The following is a 23,321-nucleotide window of genomic DNA, read 5'->3' on the forward strand; positions in this document are numbered from 1 at the left end:
AGATTAGCAATTATCATCAGTTTCGAGCAGATTATTTCCTGTGAATATTGCATCAGAGATGAGTTCCCCTGATATTCGTTGAAACTTCTTAGGGTATTCTATATACAACCATGCATTATTTAAAGGCTTCTTTTTTGAGAATTTCCTTTCAAATGTGGGATGAGGGTTACAGAAGAGAGTAAAAGCTTGGTGAATATATCGTGTGTTCAGGTCCTCAAAAGTATATTTTGAACATTTATTTAAGTAGCAAATTTGTGTTTGTTGTCTTTTGAATAGGCCCATTTCAGGACAATGACTTTTCAAAGTCCAGATGCTGATGATAATCTGGTGATTCTAGGATAAAATGTGAAGTAGCTTTTGTCTTACTGCTCAGTCGAATTACAATTTTACAAGTTCATCCACTGCAGGCATAATACAAGGCAGAATCTGTGTGATGAGGTCCGATCCAAAGTTTAATGAAAACAGACAAACAAAAATATATCTGACATTTTTTCTCAAAAATTTGTGACATTAATCTTGGAAATTCTGAGGGTATTTCATCAGAATATTGCCCTCCTTTAAAAAAATAAATAAATACCAATAGTTTGTAAATCTTCCTCTTGCCGCTGATTAACAAAGAGAGAATTCTGTCATTGTGGCGCCACAGTTTCAAGTTTGGCTGACTATCTTGCTATGTGACCCATGCTGCTGTGCTGCATTGGTTACAGAGAACGAGAAATAACGTGACAGTAATACAGACTGTCAGCGTCTGTCAGCATGTCCACCGTGTCCACGCAAATTTATTTTGAAAGAACAATGGCCAATGGGGAAACAGCATCGTCACATCATCATTCACACTGACCAATGCTGCAACTTCATCACTCACTCACTCACTCACTCACTCACTCACTCACTCACTCACATTTATGGGGCTGGCCTTGCATGCAAGCTGAAGTCCAGCCAAAAATGAGGATTGTCATTGAAAAACACGCCAGAATATAAAGAATAAATAAATTAAATAAATAAAAATATTTAAAAAACTGAGTTTTAACTCCTGTGTTTTATTTTTCAGTGAAACTTTGTTGAATACCAGTGTTTCCTTTATCAATGCCAAATTTTATTTTCAGTTTCAAAACTTACTGTCACTGTTCTAGCTTCATAACAGTGAAGTGAAGATACAGTTCTTGTGAAACTGCACAACAAAAATGTAATTTTAACATTCTAGCTATACGAATATTCAATTTCTCCTGTCATAATGTTAACAAATGCATTTTAATTTAGACATGGGCATGGATACAGTCAATATGTATGATGAATCAGAACTTTTGCCTTCAAACATAATTAGATAAGTAGCAACCAAGTAGTTCACAAGTTTCCAAAATAAAATTCAAATACTATATAAACTACTTTATACTATATGAACAATCATGGCTTCACATAGGTTCAATTAAGTTTTAAATGATAAATACAAGTTTTCTTTTACTTGAAGTTCACTTTGCCTGATGGAGGTCACATAACCAATACTTTAGCTTTAAATTATGTACAGAGCCTTCCCTTTTCACACTTGATAGTTTTTGTCCTTCAGACACCTTTAAATAGATTATTTAGCTTTGTGTAAACCTCACTATCAGTGTGTTGCAGAGCAAAAGTGACCAGAGACTCTCCACAATAACGAGCTGTTTGACCTCCGCAGGCACAGCTCTGTTTGTGTCATTATCTTCCTGTCTGATTCCTATTCACACACTTGATTACTGTGATTGCAGACATGGAGTGCTTTGTTTGTCTGTATTTCTGACAGAGAGTGGGTGGTAAATACATTTTCATTGCATCTATGTGGGCCTTTGTCGTCAAACTGGAGTCGGCAGTGCAGAGATACAGCTAGATAAAATGTTTTCTAACTGCTGTAGCTTCAGCACCGACTTTCCACGGTCACTGTCACGTTTAGGTTTTTGACAGAGTTATGAGGAGTATAAAATGCTCACAAACAACCTGACAAACCACCTGTTTACTTTATTAGTCATGTACCAGTAAGACTTACTGGGAAATGGAAGCAGATTTGCTGCAGTTTGCATTAATCAAACTGAGAGAGACCAAACTGAGGAGTAAAATAAGGAAAATACAGTATTTGAAATGCATTCTGCTTTTAACTATGTTGTAACTGTCAACACTGCAATTTGCATTATGTAATCAACCAAACTTATTATGCAAATACATGCACCTATATGCTCATTAATCATTCAGATGTCGCATTATTTATACGTCTTCAGGCAGTGTGCATGGAAGATTTCTTAATTGTTGAGAGCGTATGCAAGCTTTTAAAACCCACATTATACACCGAAGGTAATACAGTGTAAAATAGCACAATTGTGCTGTCATTAAGAGCCTGCAAAAATCATTATTGCCTTCCTCATGAGCTTCATATGTACAAAAACGTCATATAAAAGGCAGGATGAATGAAAAGGTATAAAGAAGTGTTGGGGAACGCTTTGTCACAAAATGCATGTGTATTTGCATGTCAATTAAACAATGTCTGTATAACAATTTCAGTCATAGTTAAAAGTGCTGGAAAAACAACATCATTCCCTCATCCCTCACACATCATCAGATAATTCCCCCGCTTTCACCTTTCATCGTTTTGCCTTCTACTGTAGATCATTTTCTCCATCTCTTGTGGAGAAAACCATTCATTGCCTTCTAATTAGGAAGCATTGAGGTTTCTCAGGGGGTCTTCGAGATGCTAGGCTACACCAGCCGAGGGAACAATCAGTGAGGCAGCACAGTGGGGTGTCCACAGTAAAACGCTGGTAGGCTTTGATCCTCCACAGCAGCATGGACCTGCGAGCTTCACCAACCCCTGATGATTATTGTAGGTGAAGTTTGTCTATAATGATTCAGAACCTGGTTTGGGTCTATAACAAAGGAAATTTACTAAAAACATGGAACAAAAGCATAAATGTAACAAAAGAACCAATGTGGAAATAGATAGAGTGCTGTTGTCAGCACAGAGACATCTAACAATGTTACTGAGAAAGACTGGCATCTGTCAAATTATAACTTTGTTTGTGGGAGACATGTTGTCACAAATACATTCGTAATTGGATTTGTTGTCATTTTGCTGAGCCTGATCTGTAGTTGTTTACATTGGATGAGTTTCACTTTTCCTTCAAGCAGAGACAGACAGATGAACAAACTCCCACATGAGCACCGCCGGCATACTGAGGATCATTTTGAATTAAACGCTGTTCACTCGGCGAACACTGGAAGGACGGTTAAAGTTAATAGTTGCGTTAATCCTGATTCTCTGATTAAATCAACAGATCCTCCTATGGGGAACATAGGCAGCCGCCCAGGGTGCCAGCCAGAGGGGTGGGGGGGCAGGGCATGCTTGGCTAGGCCCTCAAATGTGCTAGGTCCAGTGCTGAATCACCATTATACATTATATTTTAATGTCCTATCAAAAAAAAATATTTTTTTTAAAATTAAAAAAAAAAATCAGAAAATTCAGAATTCTTTAAAACACACTTAGAAGCACTTCGAGGAAGCAGAGGAACATAATTCATTTTTCACAGATTATCAGTTTCATGTACTGCTGTGTGAATGTAGTAACAGCTGTAGTAAATACAACAAAAAGTATTTTTTTTTTTAATAAAAGTTACCTACTTTAGCTTTAACAAAAAAGCATGATTTTAAAAATAAGATGTAAGATGTAAGACTTGCTCTCTCCTGTTTCATTCCAATGTAAATTTTGGTTACTGTTACTTTGAGTTCTGATAAATAGTGATGTCAGTCTCCCACTAGTTTTTACCCAAGCCAAAGCCTCTGGAAACGTGGCTTAAAATAGTAAGAATGCACATATTATATCAAAGTCGAGTTTCATTAATTAGCTACAAAAATCTGAGTGAAAACAAATGTTCCCAACTATTAGAAAACTGAGTTCAAAACAGCTCATTTTGAGGATAATAGCATTTCTCCAGACTGTGTGGGTATGGCAGATCAAGTTTTGATTGACACCTCCTTGGATCCCACTTATGTCAATTGTCTCTTGTCTCCACGACGACAGCCACGGAGCAAAGCAGAATCAACGAGTTCTCTGACTCTGGGTGCATTCGTAAATCCAATTGAACGCTCGACACTAAAATGAGAGAGCTGTTGTTCGAGGCCACAGAGAGTACTATTTCTCCATGAATTAACAAATGGTTAAGTTCTTTACACATCCACTTTGTTTGGCGCTTTGCTACTCTTTCACCCCAACCGAACGGTACATTCCAGCAGCGCTCCGAATTACGAATGGACCAGTTTGTACCAGAGTGCTGCAGTCAGAGAGAGTGTTTTCTGAACCCATTAAAAAGATTGTAAATGGATTTCAAATTTGGATTGAGGCTAATGTTTTTGATGCTTTTTATCAAGCATGTAAGACCCAAGATTACATATTTAAGAAAGTTCTTGCTTATTTTGGTTCCCAAAGGCTTTAATGGTTAATAAGTGAAAATAACATTAACAATGAAAAAAGCTGCAGTCTTGCTCTCATGACACAACATGTGGCGAATGCTCTTTATATTAATGCATTGTGATTACATGTTCTCTAAGTGTTTTTTTTTTATATTGTAAAAAAACACTTGGATTGTACATCTGTGCAGTTAATATGTTCATCTTTTTATGTTAATGCTTGTTTGGTCATAGATTATCGTATGAAGATGGCAGCACTAGAAAAAAGGTGCATTTATCTTTGTAAATGTTCTTCGCTTAAAGCACTCTTTGGAGGAGAGAGAAACAGTGGCCAACTTGCTTAAATCATTTAGACATTTATTTTACCAACACTGACCTTTAAGGCATTTGCTCAGGCCTGTGGCATTATGTCAGTGCGCAGTGTACCACCAAATCAAATAATGTTCAAGTCAATAGTGGTGTTCTTGTAGAGGAAGATATTACCCAGCTGTTTCAGAACAATCTGCTCAGGAAAACAGAGGATCATTAGAGGCTGAGATCAGGTGTGTGCTTGATATTGTGCTGTTGGGACGTGATGAGACTCCTGCATCCTCTGTAATCCTCTGTGATTTTCTGTTGTCCTTGCCTTCTCTTTGCATTGCATCACATATGAAATGTGCTACAAAAGACACAAGAATGCTTTTGAGGGATATAAAAAATTGAAATGTCCACATGGATAGTAGCATCTGTCACATTTGTCACATTCTTCTGTACACCAGCAGGATAACCTGCTGGAAGACAGTAGTAGGACTGAGAGGGTGATTAACGTAGCTTACAATGTCCGTTTATGTAGGTTGTGGTGATACCACACACACACATACACACACATTCTCTTTTATAAATCAAATCCTTTCTCTTGAAGGTGTGTAGGTGGAGAACAGCGGAATGCCCAAATCATAAATGTGCCTCAAAGGGCTTTTACAGTCTGTACAGCATAAGACACCCGCCATCATTACCCTCTGTCTCAGCCTTTATTGTGACAGACACTGCCATCTGTATGCTCACTGCTACAAGTCTCTTAAGTATGGCTATGGATTTTAATGAAAAAAAGCCAAAATGTTGTTTGGTGCAGTTATTATTTAATCTTTGTTGACATAGTTGAGCAGATCTACACATACACCTCCAGTCACAGTCACTTTTTTACGCCTTCTTGTCATTTTTGCAAAATCTCAGCTGCAACAATTTTTTTAAAGCTGTTCAAATGCAAATTAACTTACAGTGCATGTAATGACCTATTTAATATTCTTTAATCCGCCTGCTGTGAGGAAAACCATCCCAAAATCAAATTATAGGTCTCAAGGAAAAAAAGAACTGTCTCAGTGAAAGGAGGAGTTTTTCAGTAAATCGGACATGTTTGAAGACAGATCTCTGTAGTACTTTTCTAGTAAAACTCAGGACTTCTTAGCTACTTGGTAATGGAAACCCAAGGATCTCTCATACTCTTCCTATTCTCTCACTAATGATAATGCTTTTTTACTGGACTCTATGACTTCACTTAATGTGTCATGTTCAAGTGATGCTTCTGATTGTGTTGCTTTTGAACTCATAGGGAAGTACAGACAGGAGATATTAAAGGGGAGTTTTTTTAAGGGCTGTATTTATAAGAGTACACATACTCTCATTAAACTGCTTTAGTGTTGATTATTTTATGAGCCATCCAGACAATATGAAAACCTTAATCCAAGATGCTACGGCACTGTTAGCTCTGCAGCTCTGTCCTCTTTTACACTCACTTTGCAGCTGGCTGGTGTGTTTTCTATCGTTGAACTTTGTCTTAGGGGTCCACAGATACTTGGCCTGGCCAATTATTGGGGCAGATATTAGTCATTTTACTGATTATCTGTATCTGAGTTTTATTTTAAGAATCGCTCACACGATTAATTAATGAAAAAGTGTATGTATTACACTCAACCATCACCAGGGAGGGCAGTCTGCAATACATGCAAAGAAAGTGTCAGCGTGGGAAGAACTTTTATATTGTAAATATTTTGACATGTAGGTCCACAATCAAAGCAGCGGTATTTTAGGGTTGGAACAAGAACGGGTTGCAGCGTACTATGCACATTTTCCTGTGTATGTTGTCAATAATATACAATGTATTTTGTTTATTGTGTTTGTTTTTCAATTAATTTATTCTTCAAAACACATTTTGTTTAGAACATGAACATGTGGGCACAAAGTAAATGAGTAAAATGGAGGGTACATGTGCAACTGGCTATGGTATAATCAATTGTATAAGCAACTGTAAGTGTCAAAACACCTCACAAATGCATACAGTACACAAAAGATAAGGATTTTTGTTACCCACTCCAAAAAATAAGACCAGAAACCTTCCCTAACGATTTTGCTCCCTCTGTAGTCTTACATTGTTGTAATAGTCAAGATAAAATTTTCAAAACTATCAAAAAACCTTTTAGAATTATATACTCACATACTCATTGTGTTTTTCAGGGATAATGAGCCAATTCTTTTTGTGTGTGCAATATTAATAACAGCCATGAGGTTAATTTAAGACTCAGTATGAAGCAAAATGTTTTGCAGCAGAAACAAATACAATACAATGCAATTTCACAGTAGCAAGTGCATTAACTAAAGCAGTTTGGAAAATGTCTTTATTACGTTATAAATATCATAAACAGCAGAGGAGCACTTTTCATCATTTTAACCCCCCCTCCTTTCTTTGCTTTGTCTTTGCAGCACTTTAGATGATGAGGGCACCAACCTCCGACAGCAGAAACTGGACAGACAGGTAAGTCTTTGCTCTTCTTCCTGCAGTTCTGATAACAGAGTCTCACAGCAGCCAAATCAATTTTAACAGGGCTGTTTTATCATGACACGAACTTCTGCTGCTCTATCACGAGGCCACAAATGGCCACCTAGGACTTGTTATCTCTCTGAGAACTGAGTTTTAATTAGAGGATGAGTCAAGAGTCAATAATGTTTGGATTAATAATTTATTGAGGCATGAAAATATATGAATTCTTAATTTTACTCTTTACTAAGCTGGCTTCTCTTATTTTTGAATACTCCCGTGTGGTTTAATGCAACGAAATATCATTGTTATTGTGTGTAAGAAAGTTATTAGTCAAGGGGAGCGAAACTTGCTTGCAGCTGTGCATTTCATGTGTTTTACCCACACATCAAAGCCCTAAAGGTGTACTTTATCGATTTTCAACCAACTTTGCACCATAACAATGTGGGTAGTAAGTGTAAATGAAACTGTGATAAACTGTGATCTTTTCGGTGCCAAGATCTCCCTGCGCAACAGGCAAGGGTTTTGCTCAAACTACAGATTTTACATCTGCACTTTCATATTCCTGCAACCATGGACACACGAAGAGTATAGAAGTGTCCTGAAAGAGAGACTCACCTCTTTTTCTCTCTTTCTCAAACTCAGACCAAACTCAAATTGTAAAACTAGGCTGTGTTGATCAAAATTACCCATGGCTATGTAACTGTATTGCCTATTTCTAATATAAAATGTCTTTAGAAACATGTTTTAGTGCAATGCTTGCCCATAATATGAGAATCTATGTACAGGAAGTGGTTGCTACACTGTCTCTATATCGTAAAAATGTAGGCTAAAAATACTGATCAAATGGCAAACTAAGCAGCGCTGATCCAACATGAAGCAAGATTCTGTTACTTCGTTGCATATTTCTCATCTAAAATGTTCAGTAATATATTTTCGCTCACTAACTGTGGTACAAAATCAATTTTAACCAGCCAGCTGCCATATTGTTTCCTGTGTCAAAAAGGCCAAGCTGCGTTAAGTCATCCAATTGCAGGAACCATTTGTCAGTGTGATGCAGTGCATTCTGGTAGTTGTAGGTTTTCTAACTCTTGAGTGGAAGCAAATACCCCTTTTTCTCTGTTTTCTCTGGCTATGTGGTATCAGTTTAATTGTAGGTTTCTCTAATGCATAGACAGCACAGTTTAATGAAAAGACCAACATCCTTTCACCACTGAAATACTTTTTTCACCATCAAATCCATACACTTTGTTAATGTACCTATTGTCATCACCATCTTGGCAGAGATTTGAGCTTTGCAGGATACTGTGATGCACCAATGCTCTGCTGCCCGAATTCTCCGCTAATAGAAACTTTCAATATTTGATGAGCTCTGGTTTGAGGACTTGCATATAGCTGACAGTTAGTCCAGATGAATAGCTATATCCAGCCTCAGGTCAAAGTGGTTTGGACAGCTCATCCTTAACATCTTCAGATTGTTGTGCTGGCTCAAAAGATTAATCTGAGACTGTGTTATTGCTGTATGTACAAAAACCTTTACATTTAGTAACTGTCAGTTAAAATACTGCCACACAAATATAGAGGTTGTTCTTTATTGCAGTGATTGTTGCTTACTTCAGTGACCTAAGTGCCACTGTATTTTTATTTTAACTTAAATTATTGAAATTATTCCTGATGATGATATGCAGTGTGGGGGGTGTAAATTATTTCATTTGCTGTGACTGCGTACATGAAGAAAAAGTAAAGCTTGCACACATTATCCTTTCTACGATAGTTTAATAAAGACAAGGTTTCGATCCTACTTGCCTCTTTGTCAGGTCAAAGTGTTTGAAACATGGAAATTACATCTTTATTTATACATAATGCACATCAGTGGACTGGCAGGCTCTAGGATGGTTACCCGTTTAGTAAGTAAGTGTGCAGATGTTACCTTTTCTTCCTTAACAATGTTCTCTGATGACCTGTGTGATGTGCATGTGATTACTCCCCTTCATTTTTGCTGAAACTGTGCCCACATTATTTTTCTTTCTTATTTTTCTTCTTTTTTTTTTTGGGACATGTGTGCATGTACACACATACATGAAACCTCCACAACAGCGAGCGCTCATTGAACAAAAGCAGAAGAAGAAGAGGCAGGAGCCTCTGATGGTCCAGTCTAACGTGGACAGTAGATCTCGCACTCGTCGGACCAAACAGAGCGAGGAACAGGCTCCGCTGGTGGAATCCTACCTCAGCAGCAACAGCAGCACCATCTACCACGGTGAGACTGGCACTCCTCCTGAGCTCAAACAGAGTGTTAAAGCAACACTATGGATTAAGCAAAAAAAGATCTCAGACTGCTTGTTTGATCAATCTGTAGTCCTTACAGAAATGATTTATTCTTGGGCTGAAAGATATTTTTCTTCTCATGCAGTTTTTTTCCCAATTTGAACTGTACTGAAAGTAGCACAATTGTCAAAATTACAACCTATACAAATAACTGATTAAAACAGTTGCTAATATTGCAATTTTGAATTAGAGCCAATGTTGGACCAGTGCAATAGTCTGTACCATCAACTGCAGGCGCTCACACTGCTGCAAATCTGTCCACTTGAGAGCAGAAATGGTGTTAAGACTGGGATTGATGAAGTCTTCTTATCTACACACAGAGACCAGAGCAGCCATCTAATCCCCAGTTCTGAGGTCCAGTTTCTGAGCTCAAGGCCTTGAACTGTCACATCCCCTGCTGGGAGAAATGAAAATGTAGTGAAAAAATGTTACTCTGCAATATGCTGATATTCTGATGGAAAGAAGGGGGATAATAACCTTATCTACCCCCCCCCCAAACAAGGGAAATAGATTCACTGACTTCCATTTACACTTTAGCTGTATATTGCTCTATTCACAGTCAGGAAGTGGATGTATTTTACTGAGAGCGAATCTGAATTGTATAGCTGCATAAATGTTTACATTTGCATTGAATATCAAATATTACTCTCTCATGTATATTTGAGCAAAAATGTATCTGTTATAATCAAGTACAATCTTTCTCATTACAAAAACTACACTTGTTATACATAAGATTTGACTGATTTATATGAAGAAAGACATTTCTTTTCTTTAGATAGAAGAACCACAAACCACTGTAACCATTGCCTTTTTAAATTTTGTGGCATTTTTACTTATCATTTATTTAATTTTAAAGGAGCAGTGTGTAAGATTTAGGGGAATTAAGCGGCATGTAGCAGTGAGGATTGCAGATTGCAACCAGCTGAAACTTCTTGTTACAAATCCTTCAGCAATCATTGTTTAGGAGGTTTTTTTTACCAGAAGCCAAATTATCTCCAGATAAGGACCTTATCTCCATATCTCCTCTGCTCAAAAGCAAACTGACCAGGTGATGAAAACCAGTAAAAACACAGAATAAAGCAGTTTCAAGTTACAACTCAGTGTTTCTCAAACATGGTTTGACTCATTGGCTGCTAGCCAAGCACCTACAAGTGCTCACCTTTTTTCTTGAATAACTTTTAACTGGGAGCCACATTATCTCCAGAGGTCTTTTCCTCTCCAAAACGAATAGACCCGACAATTTAACTGGTAAAAAATTGTTGTTTTTTTGGATGCTGCTCGTTGCAGAGGGTCTGCTAACTATGGGGCCATCACAAAAACATAAAACATGCCCTATCTATAGCCAGTGTTTGGTTTGTCCATTTTGGGCCACGGTAGAAACATGGCTGTACAATACTGTGGACTCTATGGACAAGGACGTGGTGGACGAGGTGTTTATTTCCTAAAGAAAATATTCTTAATATATTTTATTCCATTTCTGCTAATATTTCCCCCTAAATCTGGCACAATGGACCTTTAACACTGTTATTTCATGCCAGAGACTCAACAAACAACACTTAACACTGACTTTATTAACTGTTATATTGTATGACCTTCTATTTATTATTTGCTAAACATAATATTTCTAATTTCTTTTTTTATTCAGTGTAACTTTAAACTTTGCTCTGTCCTCTTTTCCTCATCTCTCCTTTTCCGTCCATCTGCTCTGATAACCCTGCATCTGCTGCTGGTCATCTCCGTCCCTGTGTTTAGTGCAAGAAGCTGAACAGGAGGAGGTGAAGGTGATAGCGGACACACAGCCGCCTCGCTCAGCCAAGAAGGGCAAAGCCTCGGCCAGCTCAACTCCACAGACGGGCAGTGACAAGAAGGAGAGGAAGGGAAAGCACAAAGGTCAGCCTACCAGCCATCGTATTAAGAGTAGTCAGATAGAGTGAATGATAGATTGGACAGGCACACTGCAAAAAGATTGACAAACTGACTAAACGAGAGAGGAGGTGGTGAGGAAATAAAAACACAATTGTGTTGTTTGCAAATTTGTTTTGAAGCATATTGTGCTTGGAATTTACTTTTTAATATTGAACACAAACATACAGGTCATAAGACAGTCTCCAGTGTGAATAGAGAAATATCCAAATCCTCATTATCTAGCAGCTGCAACTGTCTGTACAAGCCCTCTTTGAAATCCTCACACAATAGTTCTGCTGATTTTCCGAGCCACATCTGGCAACAAACACAGCCAGTAAAGCTGCCCTCTTAGCTGCCGCTGTGGTGCCATGCTTGTCAGAGCTCAACTGTGTGTGATGATGTATGACCGTCTGAGTGCCGTCAGCCTGCTGACACGATGCAAGTGGAGGCATAAATTAGTCTTTAGATGGAGGAGGACAAACTGAGTGTTGAAATGAAGTATTCCAACTTCATCTACAGTGTTTCAATTGTTCCCTTTTGCTTTCGTGCTTCTCATTGCAGACTGACACTATGCAGTGTAATCATTTATACACAGATCAACCCCAACAATAAAACCACTGACGAGTGTAGTGAATAAATTTGATAATCCCTTTACAATTCAATGTTCTGCTGGGAAACCTTTGGACCTGGCATTCATGTGGGTGCTATTTGACACGCGCCACCTACCCAAATACTGCTGCAGATCAAGTAACCCCATGGTACTCACTGATCCCGCAGGGCAGTTCACCATGCCGCATCACAAAGTCTGCTTTGGAGGGGTGCCCGGTGGCTCGGTGGACAGAACAGGCGCCCCATCTACAGAGGTTATGTCCTTGCTGCAGCGGCAGCAGGTTTCAATTCCAGCCTCGGCCCTTTGCTGCATGTTATCCCCTCTCTCGCTCCCTCTTTCATGCTTACACTTTCCTATCAATTAAAGGCATAAAAAAGCCCATAAAAAATCTTTTTAAAAGAAACTGCCCTGGAATAGCCAGAGAAATGTTAAAAAGAGCTCAAGGTGTCAGCCTGGACTGAAATTCTCCAGATCCCAATCTGATCAAGCATCCATGGGATGTACGGGTATCGCAGAGTTCCTGTGTGCATGTCTCATCAGTTCACAGTCAAGTGATCTTGATGATGTTGTTTCTGGCACCAGGGTGTTGGCCGCAGATCTTTTAAGCCCTGCAGGATGCAAGGTTGGGCACCAGCATGTCCCACTGATGCTCGACCCAATTGGGATCATGGGAATTTGGAGGCAAGGTCGACGCCTTGAACTCTTTGTCATGTTTCTTGGGCCATCGGAGCCAAGGTCTCCCAGCAGAACAAGATGATCTGAATTATTCACGTTTTAGTGTTGTGGCTGATCAGTGTATATTTCCCATATAAATATAAAGATTCACTATAGAAAAATAAGAAACCGATACACAAAGCAATCAATAATCCCAGGTTTATAACAGCGTCATTATTAATCTTTGTAATTCATAATTTGCTTTCTGACATTAGAGATGTTTGTCAGGTGATCTAGCGCAACACAGTTAATGTTCACCTTTTGGATGCCTGTGTCCCAGAAAAATAACAGGAAAAAAAGTAAATGGGATTCCACGAAGGTAAAAGATTAATCAGGCCACAAAATCACCACTGATGGACCTGTCTCACATCCTCTCTGTCTCACTCTTTGATTACCTCAAGCACAAGCACACAGGTTCAGGAGAGCTATTCAACCACACTACTATGCAATCAGCTTCATCAAGGCTATAAAACAGATGAGTACAGGTTGTTGAATTTACTCAGAAGAGGCGATTCAAGCTGCTCTATAAATATATCTACATCTGAAATTAAGTATCAAACACAAGACTGATAGTGAGTGTGATTAAAAACAAAATGCAAATCTAAATAAAACTATAAAAATACAGTTTGCCTCCTACATGTACACCTCTTCCTAGCCAGGCTTCCAGCAGTTTTAATCATGGAATAAAATACACAAGTTATTTATACATTTACAGATTTTTATCAGCTTATCTATTAGAAATATCAGAAATACTGGTCCGGAAATTGTGGTCCGTTACAGTCACTCTGATGCCAAGCATAGAGAATTATAGAAAGTAGAAATAAGTACAAGCAAAGCACATAAAAATATAAATGTTAAATAGAAATACTGAATAATAGAAACAATGTTCATAACAACAGTAAGTAAAATACTTAAATTTATAAATATTTATAATGTCTTGATTGTGTAATGTATCCAAAAAATATAAAACTATATGCTTAATGCTACAATACAGCATATAAAACTAGTATCTAAAGTTAGAAATATAAAATATGTGTGATGCTACTATGTACAACACAATATGTGCATAAGTAAGAATAACATTAAGCATATATACAATATGTGAAACTCTGTTTGTATTTTCTAATAAATTACCTGACTAGACTGTCTTATAATTGTGTTGTAATCAACAAAAATATTTTTCAATATAAACAGCAACACGGCACCAAGTCTGGAATTTTAAGCAACAACAACAACAACAACCAAAAGGCAATGAACACTTGGTTTAAAATGGGGTTTCAAAATGTTTGTTTTGCAGTTTTTCACCTTTTCCATTATCTTTATTTTGTTTTTTGCATTTCTGTATAATGGAAATGAAAGACAAATAGAGAGGAGCTTGTTTTCAAACTGCAGTGAACTGTGGTTGAACGCCCGGAGCAGCATGGACATTAAGTTATTCCCTCTTACACTTTGGAAGCTAATTAAATAGTAAAGCCAGTCAGCGTGACAATGACTTTAAACATTACAACACAGCTCAGAACACCCACATATTTACTGAAGCAGAGATGTGGAAATGTTATCAGGCACGTGTCATTACATGAAGATGGACAGCTGCTTTTGTTTTACTTTGCTGGTACTCATTTAGTCATTTACTGTAGAAAGTGTGGGAACAGACAGTTCTTCAGCCTTCACCTTTGTTTACATATCAATATATGTAATGTTAATAAGTAGGCAGGTTTTGTTGCTTACTGACAGGGTGTGAACTACAGACTACTACTATCATTAATGTGTTAATTTTGTAAAAACACTTCATTTTAAATTACAGACCGACAGACTTTATTAAGGTCCTCATTTATCATGCCAATCTGTTTTTTATTTCCAGTGCATCAACTATTTTATTGGCCTATTGTTTTTATTACTTGGCCTATTAACATGCTGTGCCTTTGCAAGGTTTTTATTCCGGAGTCACCAGCTTTGAAGCTTTGAATATGTTTTTCTTGTTTCACAAATTGCAAGAAATTAGTAAAACATGACAACGACATGGCCTGAAAATGTATTCTAAAAAAGGGGAAGGTTATTATAAAATTGTCCCTAAAATTTAGAAAACTATATTTTGTATCATTATGATGTTATATGCAAAATAATGTTACAAAAAATATGTAAACAAAGATTTATTTCATTTCTTTTTTTTCAGCACTTTTTGTGGGTAATTTTCTTTAAAAACAAAAACAAACAACAAACACTTTTTTGTTGTTTATTTTCAGGTAATTTTCTTGTAACATTTTTACTAAAATCTCACAAATTTTTAGTAAGTTGCTCATTGCCTTCTCACCATGTTTTTGAAAAAAATCAAACCAATTTGCTCGAAGGGTTAATTGATCATATTGTGTCATAGTATGATTGCTTTTGATACTAATTATGGATCAGATGTGCTGACATAAAGAAATGTAGACCTACATGCTGAATCTATGAATGTCTCTTTGTAACTAGAGTCACAATCAGTCCTCTTTTTGAGGCACCCGCCAGCCCTTGACCCTTTGTTAAAAAAAAGTGAATGCCCCCTAAAGCCACGGTGTAGTTTGCACACTGATTACTGATCTAACAGAGAGAATGCAAACTGAACGTCGGCTTGGAACCCTCTCATGTCCCGAAGCTCTCTCCATCAAGTGAATGCCCGTCAGAGGTTCACTCTTGTTTTATCTTGGTATTTATCACTCTACCTCTTTGTTTTTTCCCCAACTTTAACGGGGCTCTTTTTCTTTCGCAGGCAGTTTCTGCAGTTACTTTAGTTGCTCCCCTCTGGGGATAGTAACTGCAAAAAACATACAATGATACTCTTTGGTAACTTGGGATGGCTACCAATAGCTACCAGGAAAGACAAAAGTGCCTGTTTTGGTTGCGCACACTTTCTTTGTGCTGTAAATCAAGCCTTCATTTTCCAGGGAGATCACAAAGTGGCAGACAAAATTGCATTTGAAGAAAACCAGGTCTCACTCCCAACTCTTCAAATACCAATGCTTGTTCAGTGGTCCTCGGAGGCAGACACCAACACACGAGGCACCTCTTTGTGGCAGCATTTTGTGATGCACCAGCAACTACCGGGTGAATGTGCATTTATTTTAAAAAGAGACTGTATACATTTAACAAGCAGAAACTACACATTTCATGTGAAAATGTTTACTTAGGAAAGACACAACACAGTCATATTTTGACAGGAAGGGCCAGTAACCAGGTGTCAGCATTTGAAAATTTGGCCTACAGAAAACATCATCCCTGGGGGCCTATGGAACCAACATAAACACTGATGGTGTCAACATGCTATAGCCTTTTTTGTGCAATCAACATTTGTTTCATATTAATCCGTTGGAGCAAAAAATGTGTCCATTTCCACTTTAACTTTAACATGAGATAATGTTTGTTGTATTCTGATGGAGTTTGCTCTTGTGGGATTGTGGCTCAGCAGCGATCGATGGCCTGGCTTCCCTGCAGGATGACGGTCAGATCCAGATCCTGACAGTGGGTCACCCCAGCACAGAGGAGGGCGAATCAGAGCCTGTCATGAGCTGCACACAGTCACAGAGTAAACAGGATCTGCGCGTCACCATGCTCAAGAAAGGTACTGTCACTGCATTTGCAATAACACAACCATGAGTCCACATTGACACCCACGCCATTCTGGTTCACTGCTGTGGCGTGTTGGTAGGAGGGTGAAACATGCTGATTCATGTCTTAACTTGCAACTGTAAATAGAAATTCCATTTTAAGACCCAGTATGTGAATGATATAATTATTAACATATGATGCTGACATATTTTTCTGTTGACAAAATGTTTGTTTCTTAGAAACAAAGTTACTGTAAACACTGATTATTACTGCACTCATTTTTTTCCCTTACACAGTAATCTATTCTATAGCAGTAAATTAAGATTAAATTAAGATTTTGGAAGCTTATAAATCTGTGTGTGTGTGTGTGTGTGTGTGTGTGTGTGTGTGTGTGTGTGTGTGTGCGTGCGTGTGTGTGTGTGTGTGTGTGGTGTGTGTGTGTTGATTGGTACAGTCTAGTACCAGTGTGGTTTACATTTCTACCAAATGTAATGTATTGCATTGTGAGATGTTTAGCAAAACGTAGCATGTTATTCTATAATGGGAATTTTTTTGGGACATTTAACAGTGCATATGATGTACTCTGTACTCAAAATTTGGACTATAAAATGGTAAACATAGTGATTTTAGACAGATTTTTGTTTTTTCAAAAACTAGAAAGAGATTTGGAAATAAATAATGTATTAGTTTTTGGATTTATATGTAAAGAGTGATTGGGACATTATTGGTGCTATCATATCATGTCACGATAGTTTAATTTCAAGTATTTTTTATTCAACGCTTTTAATGCAATTTCTTTTATGAAAATCTATTGGCAAAAAACTCATACAACAATACCATATTTCTTATTATGCAGGGCTGTAATTTACAACTTCATGCCAGATAAGCAGAGTGTGTTCCCACATTGTCAGAGAGATTCAGAACAAGCGGACCTCAAGTGGACCAGCTTGAAATGTTAAGTCACATTATTGTTTGGCACCAAATAAGTGTTATTACACCTCCTTAACATGGATGACTGGACTCACAGACTTCTGGGAAACAGCCACTATTTGTGTTTGGTTTAACTGTTATTTTCGTCTGCAAGCCAGCTTTATTCTTTCACGAAACTACAAGCACATATTTTACATTTTATCACTTACAGTTGCCATGAAATCAGCATGCATGGGAAAACCAGACACTGAATGGTAGTAGACGTCATAAAATGAAATGCTGAAAGCACTGAATAACAACAAGAGACAGTAGACTGTCCAGATAACACCAGAGATAACAATAACTACGGATCCTGAATTTACCAAAAACCCCAGTGGGTCTCCACTGATTCCCCTTTTCTACCTTAATTTTGTCCTATTGGAGCATTTCAGCCAAAAGTAAATTGATTAAGAATTGAAAAAAAACAAAAAATCAAAGTTGTTCTTGACCTTAAGTGCAAACTGTTATGAAATAAGTGGGCTTGTCATATTATACAAGTTGGAAAGAGAGCAGTCTAGCATGTAATAGTCCTCTACTTCTTCTTATCATGAGTTGGTTCCTGCTTGTTTTTTTTTGGATAAAAACAAATATCTGTGATGACTGTCAGCTCCCAGGTAATCAATATGATCTGCCATCTCGCTACAACTGTTTACTCCTGTTGTGCTTTGCGTAATGCCCCCTATTGATGATGCATCCTTGATTACAATGGTTTCGCTAAAAACTGGTGGAGCCATGGGCTGATGCAATAGAACCAGTTCAAGAACTAAAGGCTTTTTGAGTTCTTACATCTGGTTTGTTTAATGGAAACTTGTGACGTAGTTGCACCCACAATGGGACACAAGCTATTTTACTTAATTGTCAAACTTTGATGTTGTTGGGTTGTTCTTTTTTTTAAGTTATACTGGATAAAGTGGGAATGTGTTCATGTTTTATTGGACTTAGGGATTTCATGTTACCAATAAACTGTAGGAGAAAAGAAGAAGAAAGACACCTCTCTCTTTCTCACTTTGTTTTTGTGTTTCCTCTATCTGTGAAGGTATTTCCAGCAGTATGAATTTTGATGAGGAAGAGGATGACGAAGATGAGATCAGTTCCAGTTCCTCACAACTCAACAGCAACACGAGACCAGGCTCCGCCACTAGCAAGAAGTCATGCAAGGTACCACAAAGCTCACATCAGACATTTGTGCTCTCTGCATGTGCTTTTATCCTGCCCAGCAACTGGCAGTTTTCACAAGTAAATAATGACATAAAGAAAAAAATATGGATTTATTTCTGTCACTAAAAGTACTGTTCCAGACTGTTATGCCTTAATGCGATACAGATAAAGTGCTGCTGCACTTCAATTTTTTCTTTATATTCTGCAAACAGTAGCTATTGAAATAATTTGGGGCTTTCACAATTTCTGGCCTGTCATTTATGTTTTCCCCACAACAAAGCCATTCTCTTTTTGTGGATGATAGTGTATGCAGGTGGTGGAATAATATCTCATACAAACACCTTATGTGCCTGCAGCAGTTTCAAAGGGAAAAACAGTTGGTTTGGAAGATACAAACCTGAGGTGGAGAGCTTTGCATAAAGGCCCAGGTGGGCCATTGTAAGCATCAACGTGTAGTTTATGTAATCATCATAACATAACATAAAACAAGTATTATGAAAATATGTGTTGCAGTTTTTCCCACAGAATTAGAATCTGAGTTGCAGAGGCTAAGTTGCAGCTTGTGAAGTTTGAGTGGCTGGGTGGATAATTGATCTCTGGATCCAGTCAAAGCTGATTAGTTCAAAGTGATAGATGAGAGGAAGAGTATCTGCAGAAGCAAACTTTTAGATCCAGCACAATTAATTATTATGTTTCACTGTCACTGCGCCTTTCATTCTTCTGCTCCATTTGTGCCCAGAGTATGCTCTGCGCCCCAAAAGTGTGGTGCAATGTTTAAACAAGCAGTATATATTCCAGTAGCACTCCTAATGAATGGTCCAGTTCCAAATATATAAAATCAATACATGGTGGCAGATGTTTTGTTTGTGGTGGGCCACCACAAACAAATGCTCTTTGTTGAACCCTATGTTGTACCAGAGGCATGGGTTTAGTTCCAACATTGGGGGGGACACAAGCTAATCTTGGTAAAATTCACACTTATTTAACCTCGCTTTGAACATGAAACATGGAGATAATAATCCTTTCACAGTCTTGTTGTGCCCAAAGTCAGAACTGAATTGGGGGAAAAAAGCTTTCAGGTTCTGCGTTCTCGGCACCTACAGCATGGAACAATCTGCAAAATGATCTGAAACAGTGACCTTGAATGAGTTTAAAACCAAGTTGAAATTCGTTGAGTCCAGGCTGTCTGTGCGTGGCTATTTTATCTGATCGTTTTGTTTTTATTTAAATAGCTTGTTGTTGAAACTGCTATTTTTGACCAGGTCTTTCTTGTAAGAGATCTTTTATCTCAATGGGAAAAAAACAGGTCAAATAAAAACTAAAAAATACAATAAAATGAGATGGGGTTGTGGGTCCTCTGCCAGAAAATGTTGAGCATCATACTAGTTTTCCGCATTCTGGTGAATATACTGTGCCAATATGGTAGAAATGTCTTAAATCATGTCAAACTAAAGTCCTCTTTTACGTTCATGTTTTTTAGGGGAAGGGGAAACAAATGCACATATTCTAAATATTTAGGGGGCTGTGTCCCATGCATCACCACCGAAAATCTACACCTGTGTGTTGTGTGCTCCTTTTTTGCATACTTCTGATCACCTGAAGTCAGCCTGCTTTGAGCTACTTAGTCAAATGTTGAGTCTACCGATATCCATTTTGCTTTTCTCCATTTCAGGCATGAAAATAGATGTCAGGTCAGACACCATGCAACCCTTATTAAAAACACATTCTCTTTGTAGCCTCCACTCTGTTCAGAGTGAAGCCACAGCTGGCATTGTGCTCATGATAGCCATCTTTGCTCCTCATTCCACTCTAATCTTTCCCTTCAGTCAACTCAATCTTCCGTCTCTACACCAGCTCCTTATTTTAGACACAGTGTGCTCATTCTCGGTCCCTGTGGACGATTTGATCTTCAGGCTCATTACTCTGTTCTAATGAAAGTCAACTCCAATGCATCACTCACCAGTCCACCATCTCACGATGGGTCTTGCCCTGAGTGGGCTGTTTTCGCCTACAGGAGGTGGCTTCAGCACCGACTCCACCAGTCAATGAACCTGCTGTCGATGTGGATGACCTTGAAGAGTTTTCTCTGCGACCTGCACCCCAGGGCGTCAGAGTGAAGTGCAGAATTACCAGAGACAAGAAAGGCATGGACAGAGGCATGTATCCCACCTACTACCTTCACCTGGAGAGAGAAGACGGCAAGAAGGTGAGAAGGGTCAGGTAGCCGAAACAACACACAGCACAACAGAATTTAATCCAAACATCTAAGGAGTATTAAACATGGAGAAAACTCTGCAAATTCAGTAATTGTCTCTCACTAAGTAGCACAGTCTCTACATGGTGAGCATATATTTCATGTAGTTTATGTGTCAGTAATAAGATATTTAAAAGAGATTGTTTTGTGTGAGTCTGAGTAAGTTGATTTACTAATTTGGTTTCTGACTTGGCTTATCACAGGTGTTCCTGTTAGCAGGCAGGAAGAGGAAAAAGAGTAAAACATCAAATTACCTCATCTCCATCGATCCCACTGATCTTTCTCGAGGTGGAGAGAGCTTCATTGGTAAATTGAGGTAAGTCTCATGTGGCTTTGCTACATGGAGCATATCCGCAACCCACACCACAATTATGTACACTGACTGAGAAATCTTGTGTATTTCAAGTGTTTGATCCTATAATATATTTTTTAACTTTATGTTTAGCCTTGCATTTAGTGTTGATACATTTTTGATGAATGTATCTATTCATTTCAAGTACAATAAAATAAAATTAACATCAAAAATACATTTTTTTCTTACATTTTTGCCCCCCACCCCCACATCCACGGTCTGACATTAAATCTCTATGAATGCAATTACAAAAAAAGTAGGTAAATAACTAAAATTAAAAAAAAACAATACAACAAAATATGTATATACATCTACACAGGTACACCAATACAGTGTTTAAAGCCTCAGGGGGGTGTTTGAAGATAGATTTCTAGTAACCTTGCAGATGGAGCTAACACATTTTCTAGTAATATTTATTGGATATTTAATCTAAGTAGACTACATTTCCATATGTAGATAACTAAAATACATTTGGAGTCTGTCCCCATTTATTCATTGGGAACCCTACATAAAAACTGCATGAGTAACACTTTATAGTATAAGGTTCACAGAACTGTGTGTACTGAAGCTTATAAGGAATGAGCCATGAACAAAATCATCTTCTGATGTATAAATGGTTAGAACTTGAACAGCATCTTTATATTATTATTCACACAAGAAATTACAATGACTGAACTCTTTCAGCCTCGCTGATGAAAATGTATAAGAAAAATGTTACATTGTTGTCTGAGCCAGTTATGTATAATTCACCTCTCACCTCTTGCCTTTCCTACCTTCCTCATAAATGTACATAAACTGTAAATTCTTTTAATGTTTAAGGCCACAGTAAGAGGCAGGAAGAGAGTCGAGACGTAATCTTTAGAGACAGCTTCAAGGCTGCGTTAGTGGCTCCATGGAAACTCCTGGTGAGTTTAATCAAATATAGCTCTGTGCAGCCTTTAATCTTCAGAGCGGGCCTGACCATTGGTCGATGCACTGCTCAAACCTGTGCAATCACAATCCCACTTGAATGATGGCGATCTAAATTTAAATGAACAGTGACCTTTCATCTAGTGCTTCTCAAGAGTCCTTGAGGGGCTGGCCTAAATGAGCTATGGACTATAAGAGGTATACAGTCAGCTGTTTGAAGCTGTGGCTTTGAAAAACCAATGCAAAGCCATACTATCTATAATGCACACATATGTACACGTGATCCACAACAGTCAACCTCTGGGTCGGGCTGTTGTGCTGTTTAAGACTGTGTGTTTGAATGTCAGAGGATGTCACAGGCCAAGTATGTGTGCACGCCTTTTGTTGCTCTCAGTGCGCACAAATATGACAAGAGAACTAAAAAGAAGAACAACAAAGTAGAAGTTAAACACAAACACTTGAATACAAGAACTAAGTAAAATATATACATAGTTAGACTCTAGTGCAAGTGGGGCTGGAAAATAGAACAATAAATGTAACATACATGAGCTAGGTGGATTTCACCGTATATAAAGCTTATACAGCATGCTTATATTATGTTTGACAGATGTTTATTTGCATGTTTACAGTTCATATTTAAACTATAAATAACTGTAATTTACTGATAAAGTTGATTGGTGTTTATTGCACAGGAATTGTTCCTGACATAGTGATGGCTTTTTGAAAAAACTTCCTGTTTTCTGGTTGTTTTGGCATACAGTGTGCCGTAGCATCTACAGTAATAATATAGTGTAGTTATATCAATAGTACTAAAAAATGCAAAGAGAGCAAAAAATGATGATGGAATATTTGATATCAGGAATTATAGTTGGGCAACATGGGGAGAACATGCAAACCCCGCAGTGAAGGGCCTAAAAGCTGCCCTCAGTGTAGAAATAGCCATTAAATATTGTTACTGTGAGAAATCATTATCAAGTGAAAAGGCTTGTGGAACAAGCGCACAGTGTGGAGAAGCAAATCTCCAACTAATTAAACTGCATAACTTCAGAAATTATCTACAGGGGTTCAAAACATTATTGATACTGTATGCAAATAAAGCAACCAGAAACTGCCATATTTGACAGAATCACTACTGCAATGTATAAAACAACAGAACTACAGTGCAATCTTTTTTTAAGGTTACAGGATCAGAGGATCATTTCTTTTATTTATAGTTGATACATAGATGCTATATTTCACAACATAAATATGCTTTATAGTCATAGTAAATTGTCATGTAGACCCTGTTTCAAGGTTCATCTAGGGTAAGAAGTCACATAAAGAC

The 23,321-nt window shown here is 37.9% G+C and overlaps 1 protein-coding gene across 5 annotated transcripts in view; it reads left to right on the forward strand.

Annotated features, from left to right (window-relative positions):
- tub (TUB bipartite transcription factor) overlaps nucleotides 1–23,321 on the forward strand; it is a 67,061-nt gene that overhangs the window by 37,144 nt on the left and 6,596 nt on the right. For 3 of the 5 annotated variants that reach the window (XM_088077298.1, XM_088077293.1, XM_088077301.1), the window contains 7 exons: nucleotides 7,162–7,213; nucleotides 9,314–9,476; nucleotides 11,297–11,434; nucleotides 16,213–16,368; nucleotides 18,361–18,482; nucleotides 20,497–20,688; nucleotides 20,940–21,052. In XM_088077298.1, the coding sequence (XP_087933424.1) occupies nucleotides 7,162–7,213; nucleotides 9,314–9,476; nucleotides 11,297–11,434; nucleotides 16,213–16,368; nucleotides 18,361–18,482; nucleotides 20,497–20,688; nucleotides 20,940–21,052 (936 nt within the window). The remainder of the gene's footprint in view (nucleotides 1–7,161; nucleotides 7,214–9,313; nucleotides 9,477–11,296; nucleotides 11,435–16,212; nucleotides 16,369–18,360; nucleotides 18,483–20,496; nucleotides 20,689–20,939; nucleotides 21,053–23,321) is intronic. The other 2 variants (XM_042488155.2, XM_042488164.2) reach the window with 1 other exon arrangement.

This window comes from Plectropomus leopardus, chromosome 1 (genome assembly GCF_026936395.1).
Source record: "Plectropomus leopardus strain MGB_pleo_1.0 chromosome 1, ASM2693639v1, whole genome shotgun sequence".
Classification (NCBI taxonomy): domain Eukaryota; kingdom Metazoa; phylum Chordata; class Actinopteri; order Perciformes; family Serranidae; genus Plectropomus; species Plectropomus leopardus.